At 45.9% G+C, this 17,899-nt stretch overlaps 2 protein-coding genes across 3 annotated transcripts in view; both read left to right on the forward strand.

Annotated features, from left to right (window-relative positions):
- LOC135806207 (transcription initiation factor TFIID subunit 2-like) overlaps nt 1-2,124 on the forward strand; it is a 43,436-nt gene extending 41,312 nt beyond the window's left edge. For both annotated transcript variants that reach the window (XM_065320363.1, XM_065320362.1), the window contains exon 34: nt 1,173-2,124. In XM_065320363.1, coding sequence (XP_065176435.1) covers nt 1,173-1,378 — 206 coding nt within the window. In that variant the 3' untranslated portion in view covers nt 1,379-2,124. The remainder of the gene's footprint in view (nt 1-1,172) is intronic.
- A 563-nt stretch (nt 2,125-2,687) lies between these two features.
- LOC135806219 (MAP kinase-interacting serine/threonine-protein kinase 1-like) overlaps nt 2,688-17,899 on the forward strand; it is a 30,778-nt gene continuing 15,566 nt past the window's right edge. The window contains exons 1-9 of the mRNA XM_065320377.1: nt 2,688-3,276; nt 9,980-10,029; nt 10,860-10,927; nt 12,464-12,523; nt 14,389-14,483; nt 15,874-15,959; nt 16,538-16,579; nt 17,023-17,054; nt 17,627-17,731. Of these exons, the coding sequence (XP_065176449.1) occupies nt 3,259-3,276; nt 9,980-10,029; nt 10,860-10,927; nt 12,464-12,523; nt 14,389-14,483; nt 15,874-15,959; nt 16,538-16,579; nt 17,023-17,054; nt 17,627-17,731 (556 nt within the window). The 5' untranslated portion in view covers nt 2,688-3,258. The remainder of the gene's footprint in view (nt 3,277-9,979; nt 10,030-10,859; nt 10,928-12,463; nt 12,524-14,388; nt 14,484-15,873; nt 15,960-16,537; nt 16,580-17,022; nt 17,055-17,626; nt 17,732-17,899) is intronic.

Here is a 17,899-nt window from a genome sequence, read left to right on the forward strand (position 1 = left end):
TTGTGTAGCGTCAGACCAGAGAATCGTGCTGTTTCAATGACGTCTTGAAATATATGCCAGCCTTTTGAATACTGTAAAAGTTCAATCTCTAGTGAGGCACAAAGTTTTTGCGTTTTAACGATAAAATCAGCCCCTTGAAACATTACTCGCATGCTTTTCCTTCTCCCCTCTGCACCGGAGAACTAGAGGATGGATGTGCGAATGCAGGGTCGTTGAACTTCGTGCCTGCTAATCTGTTTAAAGTTTAACAAACGTTCAACTCGTCAAACTTTCAACTCATCCAGTCTGCCACTCTCAGTGGTGCACAGCAGCATTCGTTTTCAACATTAGCGACTCTTCCCGTCAGCCCTAGACTTTGTCTCGCTGCTATAATATTGCTAATGGTTACTTGATGGACAGCCTGTGGCAAAACCCCTTAGGCCGCACCGTAGGACACCCAGATATTCGAAACAATGTAAAACAGCCAATATACAAAGTGGGACTATACATATAGGGAAATTATAACGTTAGTTACTTCGAAGTACAACTCTGAGTTTGATGCTCCGGGCGGCGATCTTCAGCTAACAAGGAAAACGTCAGCTAACAAGGAAAACTTCAGCTAACAAGCCAATTTCTTTTTACTACAAAATTTGGGGATACATTCCTTCAGAGCAGGTGCCTGCTGTATTGCCAAAGATAGAGCCACCAATCAACCGTCAGCCTAATATTTGGGCTCTTTTCATACGCCTTTTTTTCAGAATTGATGTCTGTTTCCCGATACAAGGAACTTCAAGTTTGACCCCTGAAGAGGTGGTCTGCCACTTTTTATGCTGTAGATTGGCAGAGACTGTGGCAGTCTTACTTGTACGAGGAAATCGTATCGAAGTAGATTGACATTGTCAGCTGTTCGGTGCAATCCTGAAATTATCAACTTGTTCATTTTACTAATTCGCGAGGCCATATCACTGCTCTGTCTGGTCGGGTTTTTCGGCAACTCCACTCATTTCTCTTGCCAGCAAGTAGGCTGACTATGACTGTGGTGTTGGTACTTCATCTCATGGCTCTCTCTCTCTCTCTCTCTCTCTCTCTCTCTCTCTCTCTCTCTCTCTCTCTCTCTCTCTCTCTCTCTCTCTCTCTCTCTCTCTCTCTCTCTCCCCCCCCCCCCCCCCCTGTGTTTTCATGTTCACCTACAGTCAAAAGTCATAAGCGCTCGCATGCTGAAATGTCGAAGAAGGATGGAGAGAAGCCCTTGTCATCGTCGCACAAGAAAGCCAAGAAGGAGAAACACAAGCACAAGCACAAACACAAGCATCATCATAAAGATGGAGAGCACAAGGAGTCGAAGAAGTCATCCTCGTCTCACACCGCTCAATTCCTGCCGCCACGGGTTGGCAGCTAGCAGTGTATATCTATGCAACACCGTGACCAATACTCATGTGGATAATACTATCTCTGACCATGGCATACATTCTCACAACGCACTCTAATCTAGTTCTGAGCCGTATCTCCCACGGTGAATGCATGTTCACACAAAACCTGATCACGGTAACTAAAACGCCCTTCTCAGTTATTATATTTTGCTCATGGAACACATTTTTTGTAAATTCTCCACTGCACTGCATTCATGAGGGTCTTGTAACACCCCACTACTAGTGTATTGGCTATTAGCCGCAGAAAACTGAGATGTCATATTCTAGTAGATACGAACAATTCACCTTGCTCATAAAATACATACTTGCTAACGAAATCCAACTCGCTGAGCTCTGTTGGCTTTGTGATCTTCTCTGGACTTGAGGCTTGCTCTTATAATGCTACTTTCATATCTGTACAGTAGTAGTATTCTGTTCTTCTTTCTATGTGTGATTGTGCCTCATTGTGGAGTAGCCCTATTGACTTGCTCTTTATGTGGTGTTTATACATTTTGTAGTTCTGTTCAAAAGAGCAAGCTTTCCTATTGTATCTCTCCTAGAACTCAGCTATACTGCACTTCTGTACTCTGCTCCTTCCTCGCCCGTCAGCAGCGTATGATGCCATGAGCACGTCGCTTACAGGTTACCTTGCTGATTCTTCCGGCGAGTGTTCTGTTACATGTACTGCGTTGCATGTACTGTATGCGTATTTGCCATTGCAAGAGTTCACACTTAATTTCATGACTGTAATGTGACTTGCTGATCAGATCTGGCTAGCCAAGGCCAAATCGGCGCACTCCGGTTTTCACTTTATCACCTAGTCTAGTATTGGTGTACAGGTAGTCCAGGGAGTCGTATAACCCCAGAGGTTGAGTAAACCTGGGCCTATCTGAATTTATACAACACCCTCAGCCTGACGCTGTCTTATTAATAATTATTAGTAGCATGCAATTTTAGGCTTGAAACCGAATTTTAAATCAGCCTGAAGTGAATTTGGGATCCGGCACGCTTCACACCAGGGAGTAGGATTACTACTCCCTGCTTCACACGAGGTGTCACATGTCCAGTTTTCCGAAGCCCGGCCCAACATTTCCTGCTCAGCTATATCAGGCTGTATCATTTTGACTTTTCCGACCTAAATTAATTTTGAGATGAACAGGTAGGTACTAGGTTTCCATAATTTTTCGCGTCGAAAAAATCTCATTGAGACAAATCGTAAATCTACATGGCATGCACGCGTATGTAGATCTACTGTACTGTAGTCTGTACGTGTTGACAATCTTGACGACTTGAGACGGTCTGGTCTCGGACAAAGACAAACAAGGCGGTCATTATGACTGGGAGATGTGGCGTCAAACTCGTGTGATGGAAGGTTGAGTGTCGTCCACTCATGCGCCATGGACTACGCAACTAGGTGTTTTTGAATTATTTGTGTAATGCCTCAGCCCTGTCACAGTATGCTATTTTTCTCTCGACAATCTAGTATCAGACTGTGTAGATAGTTGCTTGCCACGTTCGTCCTAGCATGGTGACACTTGGCGGCTCTACTTTCCTCCTCGTTTGCAGTGTGTCGAAGCATGGCTTTTCCAGCTGCGTGAGGCCCTGACTCCTGCTTGAGTTCACACGGTCTTATCTGATTCAGAGAGGAGCGAAATTTAGCGTAGGAATGGACGTCTTAGCTGCAAGCTTCACACTTCACATCCAATATCGTTGGGCGAGTCGGAGATATAAGACGTAGCAAACTGTGGTAAAAGTCGTCATCGCTTTTCAGTTGGTTGCTGCTTCGGCGTTCGGAGGCCGAATCAATTTCGACCGTTGCCGCAAGTTCTTCCCTGGTAGCTATCATCTTCATCATTCCTGCTGCTGAACAATGGATCGCTCAGAATCGGTAAGATTCGAATGTGTAGTCGTCGCATGCTACTACTACTAGCAGTACTACAATGTTGTAGTTGCTCGACTGACTGACTCATTTTTATGATGAGGTTCAAACAGGTAGAATTTGGTGTAGCTGTGTTCTACAATTATTATTATTGTCATAATACTGTAATAGTTTACTAGTATAGTCGCACTTGACTCGTACGATAGCACTCCCCAGTTTCTCCTCACGCCCCCTCGTTCGCGATACCTCTACAGTGCAAGTGTTTGTAGTTTGTTTTACTGGGTAGGGGTCCTCGCCGCCGATCCTGCTCGCGCTCGATGCTGTAAAGTACTAGTATAGTACTATAGTGTACGTGTGTAGTGTACTACTAGTGTAGATCTACGTCTTTACTGGCTAGTGCTAGCATGCTGTGCTTGGTGGATGACGGGCGCAGGGCAGTGAGTGATTGTGGTGATGTGGTGTTGAGCCTTGCGCCGGTTGAGATTGATCGACCGACCGGTACTACAAGATGCCCACTGACTGGATGTACGTGAACAATGGTAAAGACTAGGCTTGCGTGTAGACCATGGTAGACCACCCTACTAGTAGTAGTACTACTAGTAGTACTACCCAGTGCTGGCGGTGGTCTACACAGTGAGTGCCCACGCAGAGGAACAAGTAGTCACAGTACTGTATACTAGTAGTAGTACTACATAACTTCCCTTTGTTTGAAAACAAACTGGGTGTCAGTCTGTCAGAATGAAGAAACTAAAAAGAGCAAGCAAGGAAGGCAATGGTGACAAATCCATTCAAGTGAGTAGGAAAAATCGAATCAAATAAATAGGAACTTGAATCCAAACAGAAAAGAAAAGAAAGAAGCCAACTAGGGAACACCGAAACAAAGAGCAAACCCGCATCTGAAACACCATCAAGGCCGTCACAGCCCGGGCAGCTGAGGCCGCGGCACCTGAGGCCGCCCCACTTTTTCGGCGGTTTTTTGGAGCACATTACAACAAAGCGCGATGATCGCAGCTTAGCGCAAACGTGACAAATCCTTGTCCCCGATCGTGGTTTGTTGCAGAAAAAAGTCTTTCATTGCAGTTTAGGCCATGGTAAAAAATAAAGTTGATTCTCAGGTCATGAGCCTGTGAAAATCGGTGCGAGCGAGCGATTTTTTATTTTAATTCCCACAATTTTTTTATTTCCAAAGATAGGGTCACACATGTATACGTCACAGGTTCATAATTAATTTATAATTATTTTATTATTCAGGCCAGGGAGTAGAAAAATACCGGTATTTTACTACTCCCGGATTCATGCCTTTCGCATTGACCGTTTTCATGCACGCATATGCATGCATAGAAATAAAAAAAATCGTCGGTGCGCCGCCAAAAATCGATGCGCGCGTACTTGAGAATCAAAGGTATTTTTTACCATGGCCTTATTGAAATGGCACCAAATGCCTGGAAATGCTTGCAATTGGCTTCAATTTTTGCATTTTTTCCCGGGGGAGGGTAATGTTTGTCCCCGATCGTAGCATCTTCTTGGTTTGTTGCAGAATCAAAAAGACTTTCATTGTAGTTACCGTACACTGAAATGGCACCAAATGCCCGGAAATGCTTGCAATTGGCTTCAATTTTTGAATTTTTTTCCCGGGGGAGGGTAATGTTTGTCCCCGATCGTAGCATCTTGGTTTGTTGCAGAATCAAAAAGACTTTCATTGTAGTTGCCGTACACTGAAATGGCACCAAATGCCCGGAAATGCTTGCAATTGGCTTCAATTTTTGAATTTTTTCCCAGGGGAAGACCCCGGACCCCCTTCCATGGCCATGACCATCCAAGCATCGCTACTACTTGTGCGATGACGTTTGCATTCACCCCGACACTTAAATGAAAACAAATAAACACAGAACACTCTGAGACAGAATGAAACCCATGAAAAATTAATGACAAGTCCATTGATGCTCGTCAGTACGGCATATGAGCCAACGTACGGCACTCCGTCACGAAGCGATGTCGGCCAATACCGGATCCACTGTGCAGGTACGATGCATCGGTGACCCCGGAAGCAAGTAATCTGCAGTAGTAGTACTACTACACGTTTTGATTTGATTTGATTTTTCCTACTCACTTGAATGGATTTGTCACCATTGCCTTCCTTGCTTGCGCTTTTCAGTTTCTTCATTCCGACACCCGGTTTGTTTTCAAATAAAGGCGAAGTTAAGTAGTAGTACAGTGTACTAGTAGTAGTACTACCAGTACACTGTACTACTACTACCAGTACACTGTAATACTACCAGTGCACTGTAGTACTACCAGTACACTGTAGTACTACCAGTACACTGTAGTACTACCAGTACACTGTAGTACTACCAGTACACTGTAGTACTACCAGTACACTGTAATACTACCAGTGCACTGTAGTACTACCAGTACACTGTAGTACTACCAGTACACTGTAGTACTACCAGTACACTGTAGTACTACCAGTACACTGTAATACTACCAGTGCACTGTAGTACTACCAGTACACTGTAGTACTACCAGTACACTGTAGTACTACCAGTACACTGTAGTACTACCAGTACACTGTAGTACTACCAGTACACTGTAGTACTACCAGTACAGTGTCGATCATGCGGCAACGTGCCCTACTGGGGGGTACCCCACTCTTCGGCACAATGCTCTGCGTGACCTGATTGCCGAGGCCATGGATGCAGCCATCCCCGATGTGCGGACGGATTGAGACTAACCGGCGTCCGGAGGCTCGTCTGGATATCTGTGCAAGAGGCTTCTGTTAAAAATAACGACCTACTACTTGCGTAGGGATGAATAATTATCCGATTGACGATGGGAATTAACCGTATTGCGCGACTGATCCTTTCAATTTTCTAATCTTTCAAAGTGACGTTTTCTTCAAGTTCTACCTGGACGCCTCCTTGTTTTCCCTTTTCTCTCTAGCTACTCTCTTGTACCTTCTTGCTATTATTCACTTAAATGTGGGTCTTTGAATAAAACAAGTTGAGTACACTGTAGTAGTGTAGTAGGACTACACTGTACTCATGCTCAGTAGACCCCTGCTCCACTGTACTCATGCTCAGTAGACCCCTGCTACACTGTACTCATGCTCAGTAGACCCCTGCTACACTGTACTCATGCTCAGTAGACCCCTGCTGCACTGTACTCATGCTCAGTAGACCCCTGCTGCACTGTACTCATGCTCAGTAGACCCCTGCTGCACTGTACTCATGCTCAGTAGACCCCTGCTGCACTGTACTCATGCTCAGTAGACCCCTGCTGCACTGTACTCATGCTCAGTAGACCCCTGCTGCACTCTACTCATGCTCAGTAGACCCCTGCTGCACTGTACTCATGCTCAGTAGACCCCTGCTGCACTCTACTCATGCTCAGTAGACCCCTGCTGCACTGTACTCATGCTCAGTAGACCCCTGCTGCACTGTACTCATGCTCAGTAGACCCCTGCTGTACTGTACTCATGCTCAGTAGACCCCTGCTGCACTGTACTCATGCTCAGTAGACCCCTGCTGCACTCTACTCATGCTCAGTAGACCCCTGCTGCACTGTACTCATGCTCAGTAGACCCCTGCTGCACTGTACTCATGCTCAGTAGACCCCTGCTGTACTGTACTCATGCTCAGTAGACCCCTGCTGCACTGTACTCATGCTCAGTAGACCCCTGCTACACTGTACTCATGCTCAGTAGACCCCTGCTACACTGTACTCATGCTCAGTAGACCCCTGCTGCACTGTAGATCCGTACCTGCCTTTTCCGTGGTATGGAGATCCCCTCCAGGTTGGGTTGTGAACATGCCATAGGGAGGTCACATACCCTCCCCAGGGGCGTAGCGTAGCCGTTTTCAGCCTGCTTCAGAAGGTCATGTGATGCGACATAGTGTACAAAATTCACCCTATTTTCATTTTTGCAGTCAAGGATACTATCTCAGCCAGCTCATTTGATTTGGTATGTTTGCGGTAAACTGCGCGAGAGAGAATTCAACGAGTCTGATTCAGCAGTCTATACATCATTCTTCTTTGATCTTGAACTACACGTACTATCGGCTGCTTCTTACAAACGTTTTGCTGGAGGCTCCGACATCTGGACTTGCAAACAAACATGCTTCTTTTCCTCGAATGGCAGGGAGCAGCAAGTTGGAACAAAAACTGCACAGTGTAGTCACTTCCCACAAGGGAGCAGTAACACACCAGTATTTACATGCTACCTCGGCTCCCTGCTTCACACTGCGCTGCGCCACGTGCGCATTTGCATACAATGCAGTAATGCACTCTTGTGCTCACGACGGGACTCTCAGCCTGTTCTGGGCATTTCGCTGTCCCCCGTGAATTCCGCGGTAGAATATCAGAAATTCCGTGCAGAATTCTGTGGCTGAAAACAGTAAATTCTGTGTTAATTCTGCGAATCCTTGTATATTCTGTGGCAATTCTGCAAGGAAAATGAGCGTAAAAACGGATCGAATTTCCGCAACCCCACCGAAGTTTGTTGTCCCCATAAATTCCGAACCAAAAATATGCGAAATCCTGGTCCAAAAGAATTGAAAACTCCACAATATACTGCAAGTTGATTTTGAAAGTTACAAGCAGGTTGGTTTGGCTGTGAAAACACATCGAACATCTCCAGGAAAAGCAGTTTTTTTCTCTCTTTTCTGCAATATTCCGCGGGATTTTCTGAATTCTGCGGACACTACTGGATTCCGCGGAAATTCTGCAATCCGCGGAATTCACGGGGGACAGATTTCGCGGACATGGTACGGCAAACGCTAGCTGCTTTGTTTGCGAAATTTGCGATACAGCGCTAAGCGCCTGCTCCCATGGAGTGGTAAACATGGACATGCTATGTAAGAACACTGACCAGGCATAGGGAAAGCGTAGACTACCAGTCACACGGACAAGTGGTGCACTACTGTACGCTGTACATGCATGGTTAGCGTACTCCCACGAAACCGTGCGAGTAGGGAGGCTTTCAATTCTGGTCAGGATATACTAGGGAGATGCACCAAAGAACATGAACAAAATCTCAGGAGATCTCCCGCCCGATAGGGATACTTGGCACCGCTGTCGACTATCCAGTTTGGTGTTTGGAGTCTGCTTCATGCACAGTCCGTAAACTGTGCTGTTAATTCTTCAGACTTGCCTGGACCGGTGATGGATGTTGCAAGAGTACTGTTAATTCTCCAGACTTGCCTGGACCGGTGATGGATGTTGCAAGAGTACTGTTAATTCTCCAGACTTGCCTGGACCGGTGATGGATGTTGCAAGAGTACTGTTAATTCTCCAGACTTGCCTGGACCGGTGATGGATGTTGCAAGAGTACTGTTAATTCTCCAGACTTGCCTGGACCGGTGATGGATGTTGCAAGAGTACTGTTAATTCTCCAGACTTGCCTGGACCGGTGATGGATGTTGCAAGAGTACTGTTAATTCTCCAGACTTGCCTGGACCGGTGATGGATGTTGCAAGAGTACTGTTAATTCTCCAGACTTGCCTGGACCGGTGATGGATGTTGCAAGAGTACTGTTAATTCTCCAGACTTGCCTGGACCGGTGATGGATGTTGCAAGAGTACTGTTAATTCTCCAGACTTGCCTGGACCGGTGATGGATGTTGCAAGAGTACTGTTAATTCTCCAGACTTGCCTGGACCGGTGATGGATGTTGCAAGAGTACTGTTAATTCTCCAGACTTGCCTGGACCGGTGATGGATGTTGCAAGAGTACTGTTAATTCTCCAGACTTGCCTGGACCGGTGATGGATGTTGCAAGAGTACTGTTAATTCTCCGGACTTGCCTGGACCGGTGATGGATGTTGCAAGAGTACTGTTAATTCTCCAGACTTGCCTGGACCGGTGATGGATGTTGCAAGAGTACTGTTAATTCTCCAGACTTGCCTGGACCGGTGATGGATGTTGCAAGAGTACTGTTAATTCTCCAGACTTGCCTGGACCGGTGATGGATGTTGCAAGAGTACTGTTAATTCTCCAGACTTGCCTGGACCGGTGATGGATGTTGCAAGAGTACTGTTAATTCTCCAGACTTGCCTGGACCGGTGATGGATGTTGCAAGAGTACTGTTAATTCTCCAGACTTGCCTGGACCGGTGATGGATGTTGCAAGAGTACTGTTAATTCTCCAGACTTGCCTGGACCGGTGATGGATGTTGCAAGAGTACTGTTAATTCTCCAGACTTGCCTGGACCGGTGATGGATGTTGCAAGAGTACTGTTAATTCTCCAGACTTGCCTGGACCGGTGATGGATGTTGCAAGAGTACTGTTAATTCTCCAGACTTGCCTGGACCGGTGATGGATGTTGCAAGAGTACTGTTAATTCTCCAGACTTGCCTGGACCGGTGATGGATGTTGCAAGAGTACCTCCAAACCAGAGTACTACTGTATAAGTACAAATTTTCGTTCACGAAATCTTTCGTTATTTCACTCCACCAGCAGGCTTATAACGTACTAAATTTCGTTTTTGGTCGAGGTCTGTCACCCCGAACGTTCAGAAAAAAACTTTAGTTTGGCACAAACTTCAGTTATTTCACGCCCCTAACGAATATAGCGAAAGTTAATTCCAAACGAAAATTGTGTGTGTGCGTGCGTGCGCGCATGTGTGTGTGTGTGTGCGCGTGTGTGTGTATGTGTGCGCGTGTGCATGCATGTGTACATGTATGGTGTATGCTCTTTTCTGCTTCTGTGTCCTTGCAGAAACGTCCTAAGGATATTCTTTGTGACAGTACTACCGCCGACAGTGAGGTGTAAGTTTGTCCTATGTCTTGCCGCTGCTGTTGCTGTAAATGATGCTGTATATGATGCTCACTCGCATTTATTTTCATTGGTTCATGCTTGGGAATGAGATATTTTCTTTACCATGACCGGGCCTATTCAGGGCTTTCCTAGGCAGCTGTCCACTTCCTTGCAGGCTAATCTGACTTCCTTACAGGAACATTGCGACCCAGAATGCATCAGAACCCCCCCCCCCCCCCTACACACACACACTGCTTCCGCACTACGTTATGAACAGTAGTAGTGTACGTATCATAGAGCTGTGTACATGAAAGGCAACACGTGGCTTCTCATTTCCCTAGAAAAAGGGCTCTTGTGTCCAGGTCTGATCACAGTGAAAGAACCTCCGCTGTTGCTAGATCTATGGTGACCATATTTGGACTTTGGGAACTTGATGCTTTCCGTGCACATGCTCAAACTTGCTTCCAGGGACATACTAAGCATGCTCAAACTCGCTTCCAGAGTTCCAGGGACATACTAAGTGCATACAGTAGTAGGAAACGCACAGCTTTTGTTTACTTCAAGCAAAAGCCACACTTGGGTAGAGTCCAATTTTTGGTGGTTTCGGTTGTGTACCCTGCCACCTAAAATGTAATTCTTCCCATTGGCGTCAGAATTCCATGTGCATGCAGGTACTGGAAATTAATTGCAGCTGGAAAAAATGAGCCAGGGTACCAACGCACATTCCCGTGCGTTCACAGTAATTGGAAGTATTTTTAAATTTCATTTCAGCTTTGCATCGCCATGCAAGATGATCACAGTTGTTGCTGCTTTCCACAATTGTTTTTCTGTGATTGCTCAGCCCGCAAGCTGCTGAAACTGCTTCTGCTGTTAGCCCAGACCCTGCCAAAGCTCCAGAAACGAAAGCCGGTAATAGATTGCGGTGTTCTTATGAAACATGAGTTCTTCTTGCTATATACATGCAGTGCAGGGGCGTGCTCGGCGAGGGGCACAGGGGGCAAGTGCACCCCCCAAAATATTTCGACGGGGGTTTTGAAAAGTCACCAATGTATTGCGGAAAGCCCGACCTCGCGGGATCACATTCTGCATCTGTGTCTTGTACATTGTAGTACATTGTACTAGTAAGTAAAGTTGTAGTGCAGTAGGGGCCTGGTACATGGTACCAGCTGCTCATCCTCCTAGCCAAGCTACCCGTAACCACGTGCTCCTGTGAGCGCAGCATCAGCAACCTGCGGCGTTTGAAGACTTACCTGAGGAGCACCATGACTGGAGAGAATTGCAGCGGGCTTGCTCTGCTGCATACCCACTACGGCATGCCTGTAAACACAGATGAGGTTCTGAAGCTGTTCTTTCGACGCTCTCCTCGCCTAGTGTGACGATTGTTCTTAGCTATATCCGTGCAATGTGTGTTTGCATCGGCCTGCCTGGCACAGTGCCGTCGACGGATTGGTTTAAAAATAAAAACATTTGTAAAGTTTTCATCTTTTATTTTGAAAAAATTGATATGATGCTGTAGTCGTACTGAGTCTGTGTTCATTCTTGATGACATACAATCTCTGCAACAGTAATACTGACGTCACATGTACAAATATCTGATGATGTCACCGGTACAACCTTTTGAAAATTGCTGTTGCCTGGAAGTGGTGCATCCCCCCTGGAAGGGGAGCCGAGCACGCCCCTGCAGTGTTCTAGCCAAAGTGGGGTAGGGGGGCGCAGCCCCCACCCCCCTACTCTGTTTGCGCGCCCCCTGTGAAAAAGTGCCCCCCCCCCCTACTTATTTGTCGAATTTTGTGTTTTTTTTCATGCTATTCAACGAAAATTCAGTCGATAGCCACTACTGGAGGGTCCAAAAAGGCACATTTGTCTGGAGTGAAGTCGGGGGTTTGCCCTGAACGTTGCATTTTGCATGGCAAGACAATTTTTGGATAATGAAAAATGAGTTAGGATGTAACTGTTTCCCATGGCCCCCCTCCCCCCCCCCCCCCTACTACTATTTTGACCTGGCTAGAACCCTGACATGTACTTGTACTTGTAATCTTTCTTTTTGATCAAGACCAGTAAAACATTATGCTCAAAACTCTAACCGTTGAAATTCGCTCTGTCTCCCGGTGGAATGGTCCACAGCATGTGTGATTTTTGCTGACTGTTAGATGTATGCATCTGTTATACTTCTTCAACTGCTGTGCATGAGCACTTGATTATTAAAGCCTGTTCTTGCCCGTTTTGGCAAAGCGAGGTGATAAGAAGACCAGGACTGGGGAACAGAGGGTAATGGGTTCAAGTCGTGCTTGGAAGCAGAAAGACCTTTCCGTGCTGCGACCCACACCAACCTATGGCCTGGCACGAACAATGCATGTATGCAGCAAATGAGATTTTCAGTCTTCTGAGACCACTTTTAATGATGTGCCACCTCCGTTGTGCTATGTGCTTGCTGCTTCACTGCAGGTGTAAGGCGTAAGAAGCGGCGATTTAAGAGTTTCAACCAATACATGGTATCGTTTGATGGTTAGTAATAATAGGGTTTGATGGTTAGTATGATGGTGTTACTTGGTCAAGGTATCAGAGCACTTTTTTGTGCTGCTTTGTTTGGTTATCTAAGGGACCATCGCAAAAGTTCGCAGAAGCCCCCGAAACGAAGACCGTTAGTTTCGGGCCTGACCCCCTCCCTCCCCCCTCAAACGAAACGACAGTCACAATATGGGCTTCATTATTTCACTTGGATGCTCACACATAATTATTATAATATACTACACAGCAGGGGTTCATAAACCCTATGAACCCCTGCTAGTACTAGTACTAGCAAGAGCCCATAAACCACGCGTTTTATGGACTCTTGGTACTAGACTACACACAGTGTACAGGCAGCCAGCTACGCGACACGCGCAGTTGCATGAATGGACTACGCGTCCTGACAAGCGATCTACGCCGGCTGTGATGGCATGCTAATCTATATCAGCTCCTACATGTCGTCAATACTTTTTTGAATTGAAGCCCGGTTTGCGATTTTCGACACCGACTCCCTCCCCCCCCCCCCCCCCCCCCCCCAAACGTATGCTCTTCGTTTCAGGGGCTTCTGCGAACTTTTGCGATGGTCCCTAAGAAATGTTGCCATTTACCACAACTGTACAAAACCCATACTTTCTGAGAGCACCACTAGAGTGTACATTTGTTACATCATCATTACATCATTGTTTATATACCAGGCCTTGGGTGCAATGGGTGCAGACTGATGGCAAAAAATGCCACGAACCATCTCTTTAAGTCCAGTAAGATGCCCTCAGTCTGTTATTTCAAGCATGGATCCTGACTGGAGCCTTCATTTCTTTCAGATCTGGTCTGGCCCCTTTACTGTAAAAGAAATTCAATGGGTAACAGTTATGCAGCCAGTTGTTCGTCTTGTGATGGGCATGGTACAGTGGGTCTGTAAACCAAGTTTCCTTCTTCCCCTTACAGCAGCACAACATTGACCGGCCATGTATGGGGTTAAAGAATACTTACAGCTGCAGTTGTACCTGTTATGAGCTGCACTGACGTACCTACAGTCAACTGGGCACTCACTACTCCAAAGTGATACTGATACTGGCATGGGTGCAGATGTCTAGGTTTTGCCCCTTGTCGGGCAATTGGCCGTGAGATGTATTCCCGTTCTGGCCGGTATGCTGTTTGGGTACTTAGAAGTATAATCAGTGATCAGTAAAACGTCAGTAAGACAGTGAGTGAGCAGAATAATGGCCAAGGAAAGAAGTGTGTACGGAAGACGGGGGCAAATTGCGGGTGCGTCCGTGCCCGCACAGCAAGGCCACCGTGGTCGTAGAAAACACACATGCCACAAAAGCACAGAGGTCGTATAGGTCATAGAGACATGCGAATTGGCATGTGAATTTTTTGGCAACCTCACTTAATGGGTATCGTACGTACAAGACATTGCCAATACCCGGTAGTTAAAAAGTTGAGAAGCGCAACTGAAGCTGTACAAAAGTTGCCTAGTTTGTCCTTCACTCAGATCTGACAATATATAGAAGCTTTGCACTATTACAATGATGGACTGCAGTACATGAAAAGTAGCTGAATGACACTATACATGTATTATATGCAAGGAGTGCTGAAGCGCCGGTTGATTCACACCCATTGTTTGGAGTCTAAGCTGCGGGGGTGATGTTTGGTTTTTTATGCGTTTCAAAGTGCGGCTACCACCCCGGAAAATACCGTACTGGTACAATAGCACTTGTAAGTACAGTCAATACTGGATGTACTGGAGCACCCCGGACATGCTGCATGCTGTACTCGCTGTGCACACTTGCGCTGTATACACTCACTGTATATACTGCATGTGTGCTGGGTGCAATGTATGCACTGCTTATGTGCCATAGGGTACTACACTCTTAAAGGTCAGTTGGGTGCTGGAGCTGGATCAGAAGTCTTTAACTGTCAACATAAGCGCAGTGGCAAGGAATACGCATGCAAAGTGAGTCAGTCCCGTTGAAGCATAAGTACTCGTACTACGTGTACATGTACATGTTGACATTCTGCTGGTGAGTACGGTATGGTACATGTGCACTCACGTCCTGTTTGGCATCATGGCACGCACACATGCATGTCTTTATCAGTCAGCAAAGGTGGTAGAGGTCTGCCCTTCGTGAACAAGAGGGTTTGAGTGGCAGAACCGACACCAATGCCAATTGTTACGAACCCTTCTGATTCTCTAAATGTCGGGAACGAACGACCACACGGCACGAGGACAACTATTTACTCTTTTAACAATATATTTCACTTGATCGACTATAATAACTAACACTAAGACCATCATCTAGTTATAGCGTGAAAATGACAGCGTATATGAGAAAAGCATACACATACAACATACAACTACAGCGCACACAGCAAATCGCACATAGCGCATGTAGCTAGGTACATGTAGCGTATACCGCGCCGTAAACATCAGCGGTACGGCGGAGTCGAGATACAACTGCATTGAAACGAACACAATTTCACAAGCGAGAAGGCCTTTCACTCTTGAGAACTTTTGGTTTCGTAACACCAATAGGTATATGCCAAAATACTATAATATGATTATAGAAGTATTGTACCATTGATAAAGCACGACAATTGCGCAATTCGCCGCTGGGCACTGTATCTGCCACCTTGGTATCTCAGGCATGGTGATAGCCTGGCACAAACTAAACTTCCTAGGCTGGTTCCTAGGCTGGTTGTGTCTCTAAACACAAGTATAGCCGGTGGCAGCACAGATGTGCGAACATTACTTTATTTCACGACTTGTCCTTTTCCATTATTGTTCTCCGTGAGAGTGGTACAGTGACATTGCACTACACATGCATGGTACTACTTGTATACTGTCAAACCTGACCTGCGGACACCTGAGCAAAACGCACACCTGCAAAGTGAGAACAGCTCATCACAGTCCCATTGATTTTGTGTATATTTTAGTATGCGCGGACACTTGAAAATGCGGTCACCTGTGAAATGCGAAATGCGGCCACTATCGCGTGTCCACAGTACCGTATTGCACTGATCTCAGCCTGACAAATGCGGACACACTGGCTGGGGGACCGGGGTGGTTCATGCACTCTGTGCCGTCTTACATGACTGTACACTATGTGACAGCCTGGATGGAATCATGCGCATGTACACAAAGCACACTGGAGAAGTGGATGATGGTTGCATTCATTGCAATGAGCGAAATGACGTACACATTGTTTGGTGATGGGTGCAACTGAGAATTGAGGACACCTGTAAATTGAGGACGTTTGTCCTCAGTCCCTTGGGTGTCCGCAATTGTCAGGTTGGACTGTGCAAACTAGTTTTCTACTCTCGTTTTTGGTCTCTATTCTATGCAGATTGTGAAACTTGATCCGGATAGACCTATGATTAGAAAGAGCATATTGAAGGAAATTGAGATACTGTACATATGCCGACCCAACCCGTAAGTGCTTACGACAACACTTTTGAAAAGTAGTGTTCATCCGTGAAAAGCAGCTGTTCTCTGCGTGCTCTCATAGTTCCTTGTGTAGTTTTAAAATCTGTTTTTCAGACACGATGCGAATAACGCCGTTTACCTGTTGTCATAAGTTAAACCATTTCTCAGCCAGTTCGCAGTCCTTAATGATAGTTCTTCTGTTGGGTCTTGGAAATGTGGCTGTGTTTCGTAAAATTAATAGATGTTTGAAAACAAACCAACTGCATGTACTTTTCCTCACCGTGTTTACTTTGCACTCGGTGTTGCAAGGTTTGTAACAAGTTGTGAAAAGTCTGTCTGTTGTGTGCATGTTATTTCAACAGTCATAATAATGATATGATTGTACTTGATGTTGTACTTTGAGGAGAGGGCCAGTATGTGCACAGGGGATTTCATTTCCTACTAGGTGTGCGCGTGTGTGTGTGTGTGTGTGTGTGTGTGCGTGTGCGTGCGTATGTCTACGCATGTTTGTGTGTGTGTGTGTGTGCGTGTTTGTGTGGGTGTGTTTGTGTGTGTGTACATGTATGTGCTTGTTGTTTCTACAGCCACATTATTGATATGGAGGAGTACTTTGAAGAAAACAACCAGTATGTGCCTGGCTGTTTCATTTTCTGCTTCAAAGTGTGTGCGTGTGTGTGCGTGCATGTACGCGGGTGTGCGTAGGTGGGTGTGAGTGGGTGTACGCGTACGCGCGTGCGTGCACATGTGTGTCCATGCATGGGTGGCGGAGACAGTGCCACAGGTGGGAGCTCAGTATTACTTTCATGCTGGAGTGCTATTAGAAATCAACTATGCAGCAGTCATTCTAGGCGAAATGTCTGCTGTCTTCGTTATGCATTCTCTTTTACTTCTGCATGTATTTGTTAGACTACCAATGACATACACTGTCCTGAATGGATGTCTTGTTGAATGTTCAATTATAAAGTTCCTGTCTATAACTGACTGCGTGTACCTTGCTCTACTTCGATGTTGTGTTGTGAATGCTGGGTGTTCTGCCTTCCCGTTCTCACATTTTCTATTGTCACTGTAGATTCTATTTGATATACCAGAAGATGGAGGGTGGTAAGTGCTTTCAACTCAAATCGTGTCTTCGGAATATGTATTTTGGTTTATCATCAAAAGGCAGGGTGGTATAGATATGTAGTGCAGCGAAGAAGAGACTGTCAGCCAGGTTGGCTGTGTATTTGTTTGTTATGTATGGGTATGGGTTATTGACATTGTGTTGTGCATAGTTCTTCTTCTTTGTACGGCCTGTTGTCTGTGCACTATGATGTAATTGTGACGTGTGTGATTGCTGGGTTATCTTGGGTTCGCTTGGTTTTGCGTATACATGTACTCATATATGCTGTCAAGTCTTTCTAACTAGAGTCCAGGCCTACCCTGTCCTGTTCATAAGTCAAAGTACTTCTATTCTGTTGTAGTTCCTTTCATTATGCAGTTTATCAAATGTGTGTGTGCGCGTGTGTGTGTGTTTCTGTGTGTTTCTGTGTGTTTCTGTGTGTGTGTGTGTTTCTGTGTGTGTGTGTGTGTGTGTGTGTGTATATGTGTGTGTTTGTGTGCGTGCGTGCGTGCGTGCGTGTGTGTGTGTGTCATGTGCGCATATGTGGGTGTGTATTGTGGGTGTGTATGAACAGGGCCTCTACTAGAGTACCTATCACAAGAGAAACCTTTTTTCGAGACGGAGGTGCGTGAGATCATACTGGAGATTGGCGATGCCTTGCAGTTCCTGCACCGCAGAGGTGAGTAGAAGAGATTGTTATTCATACACCACACTTATGAAGTTGTGATACCTTGCCTTCTGCTGTGCTAATCAGGACTGTGCCAGTTAGACCCAAACTCGTTACCCGGCCAAACCCCTTCCTGTTGAAACCCTACTAAATACTACTCTTGCATGTTTGCGACAGTGT

The sequence above is a fragment of the Sycon ciliatum genome, chromosome 1 (genome assembly GCF_964019385.1).
Source record: "Sycon ciliatum chromosome 1, ocSycCili1.1, whole genome shotgun sequence".
NCBI lineage: Eukaryota > Metazoa > Porifera > Calcarea > Leucosolenida > Sycettidae > Sycon > Sycon ciliatum.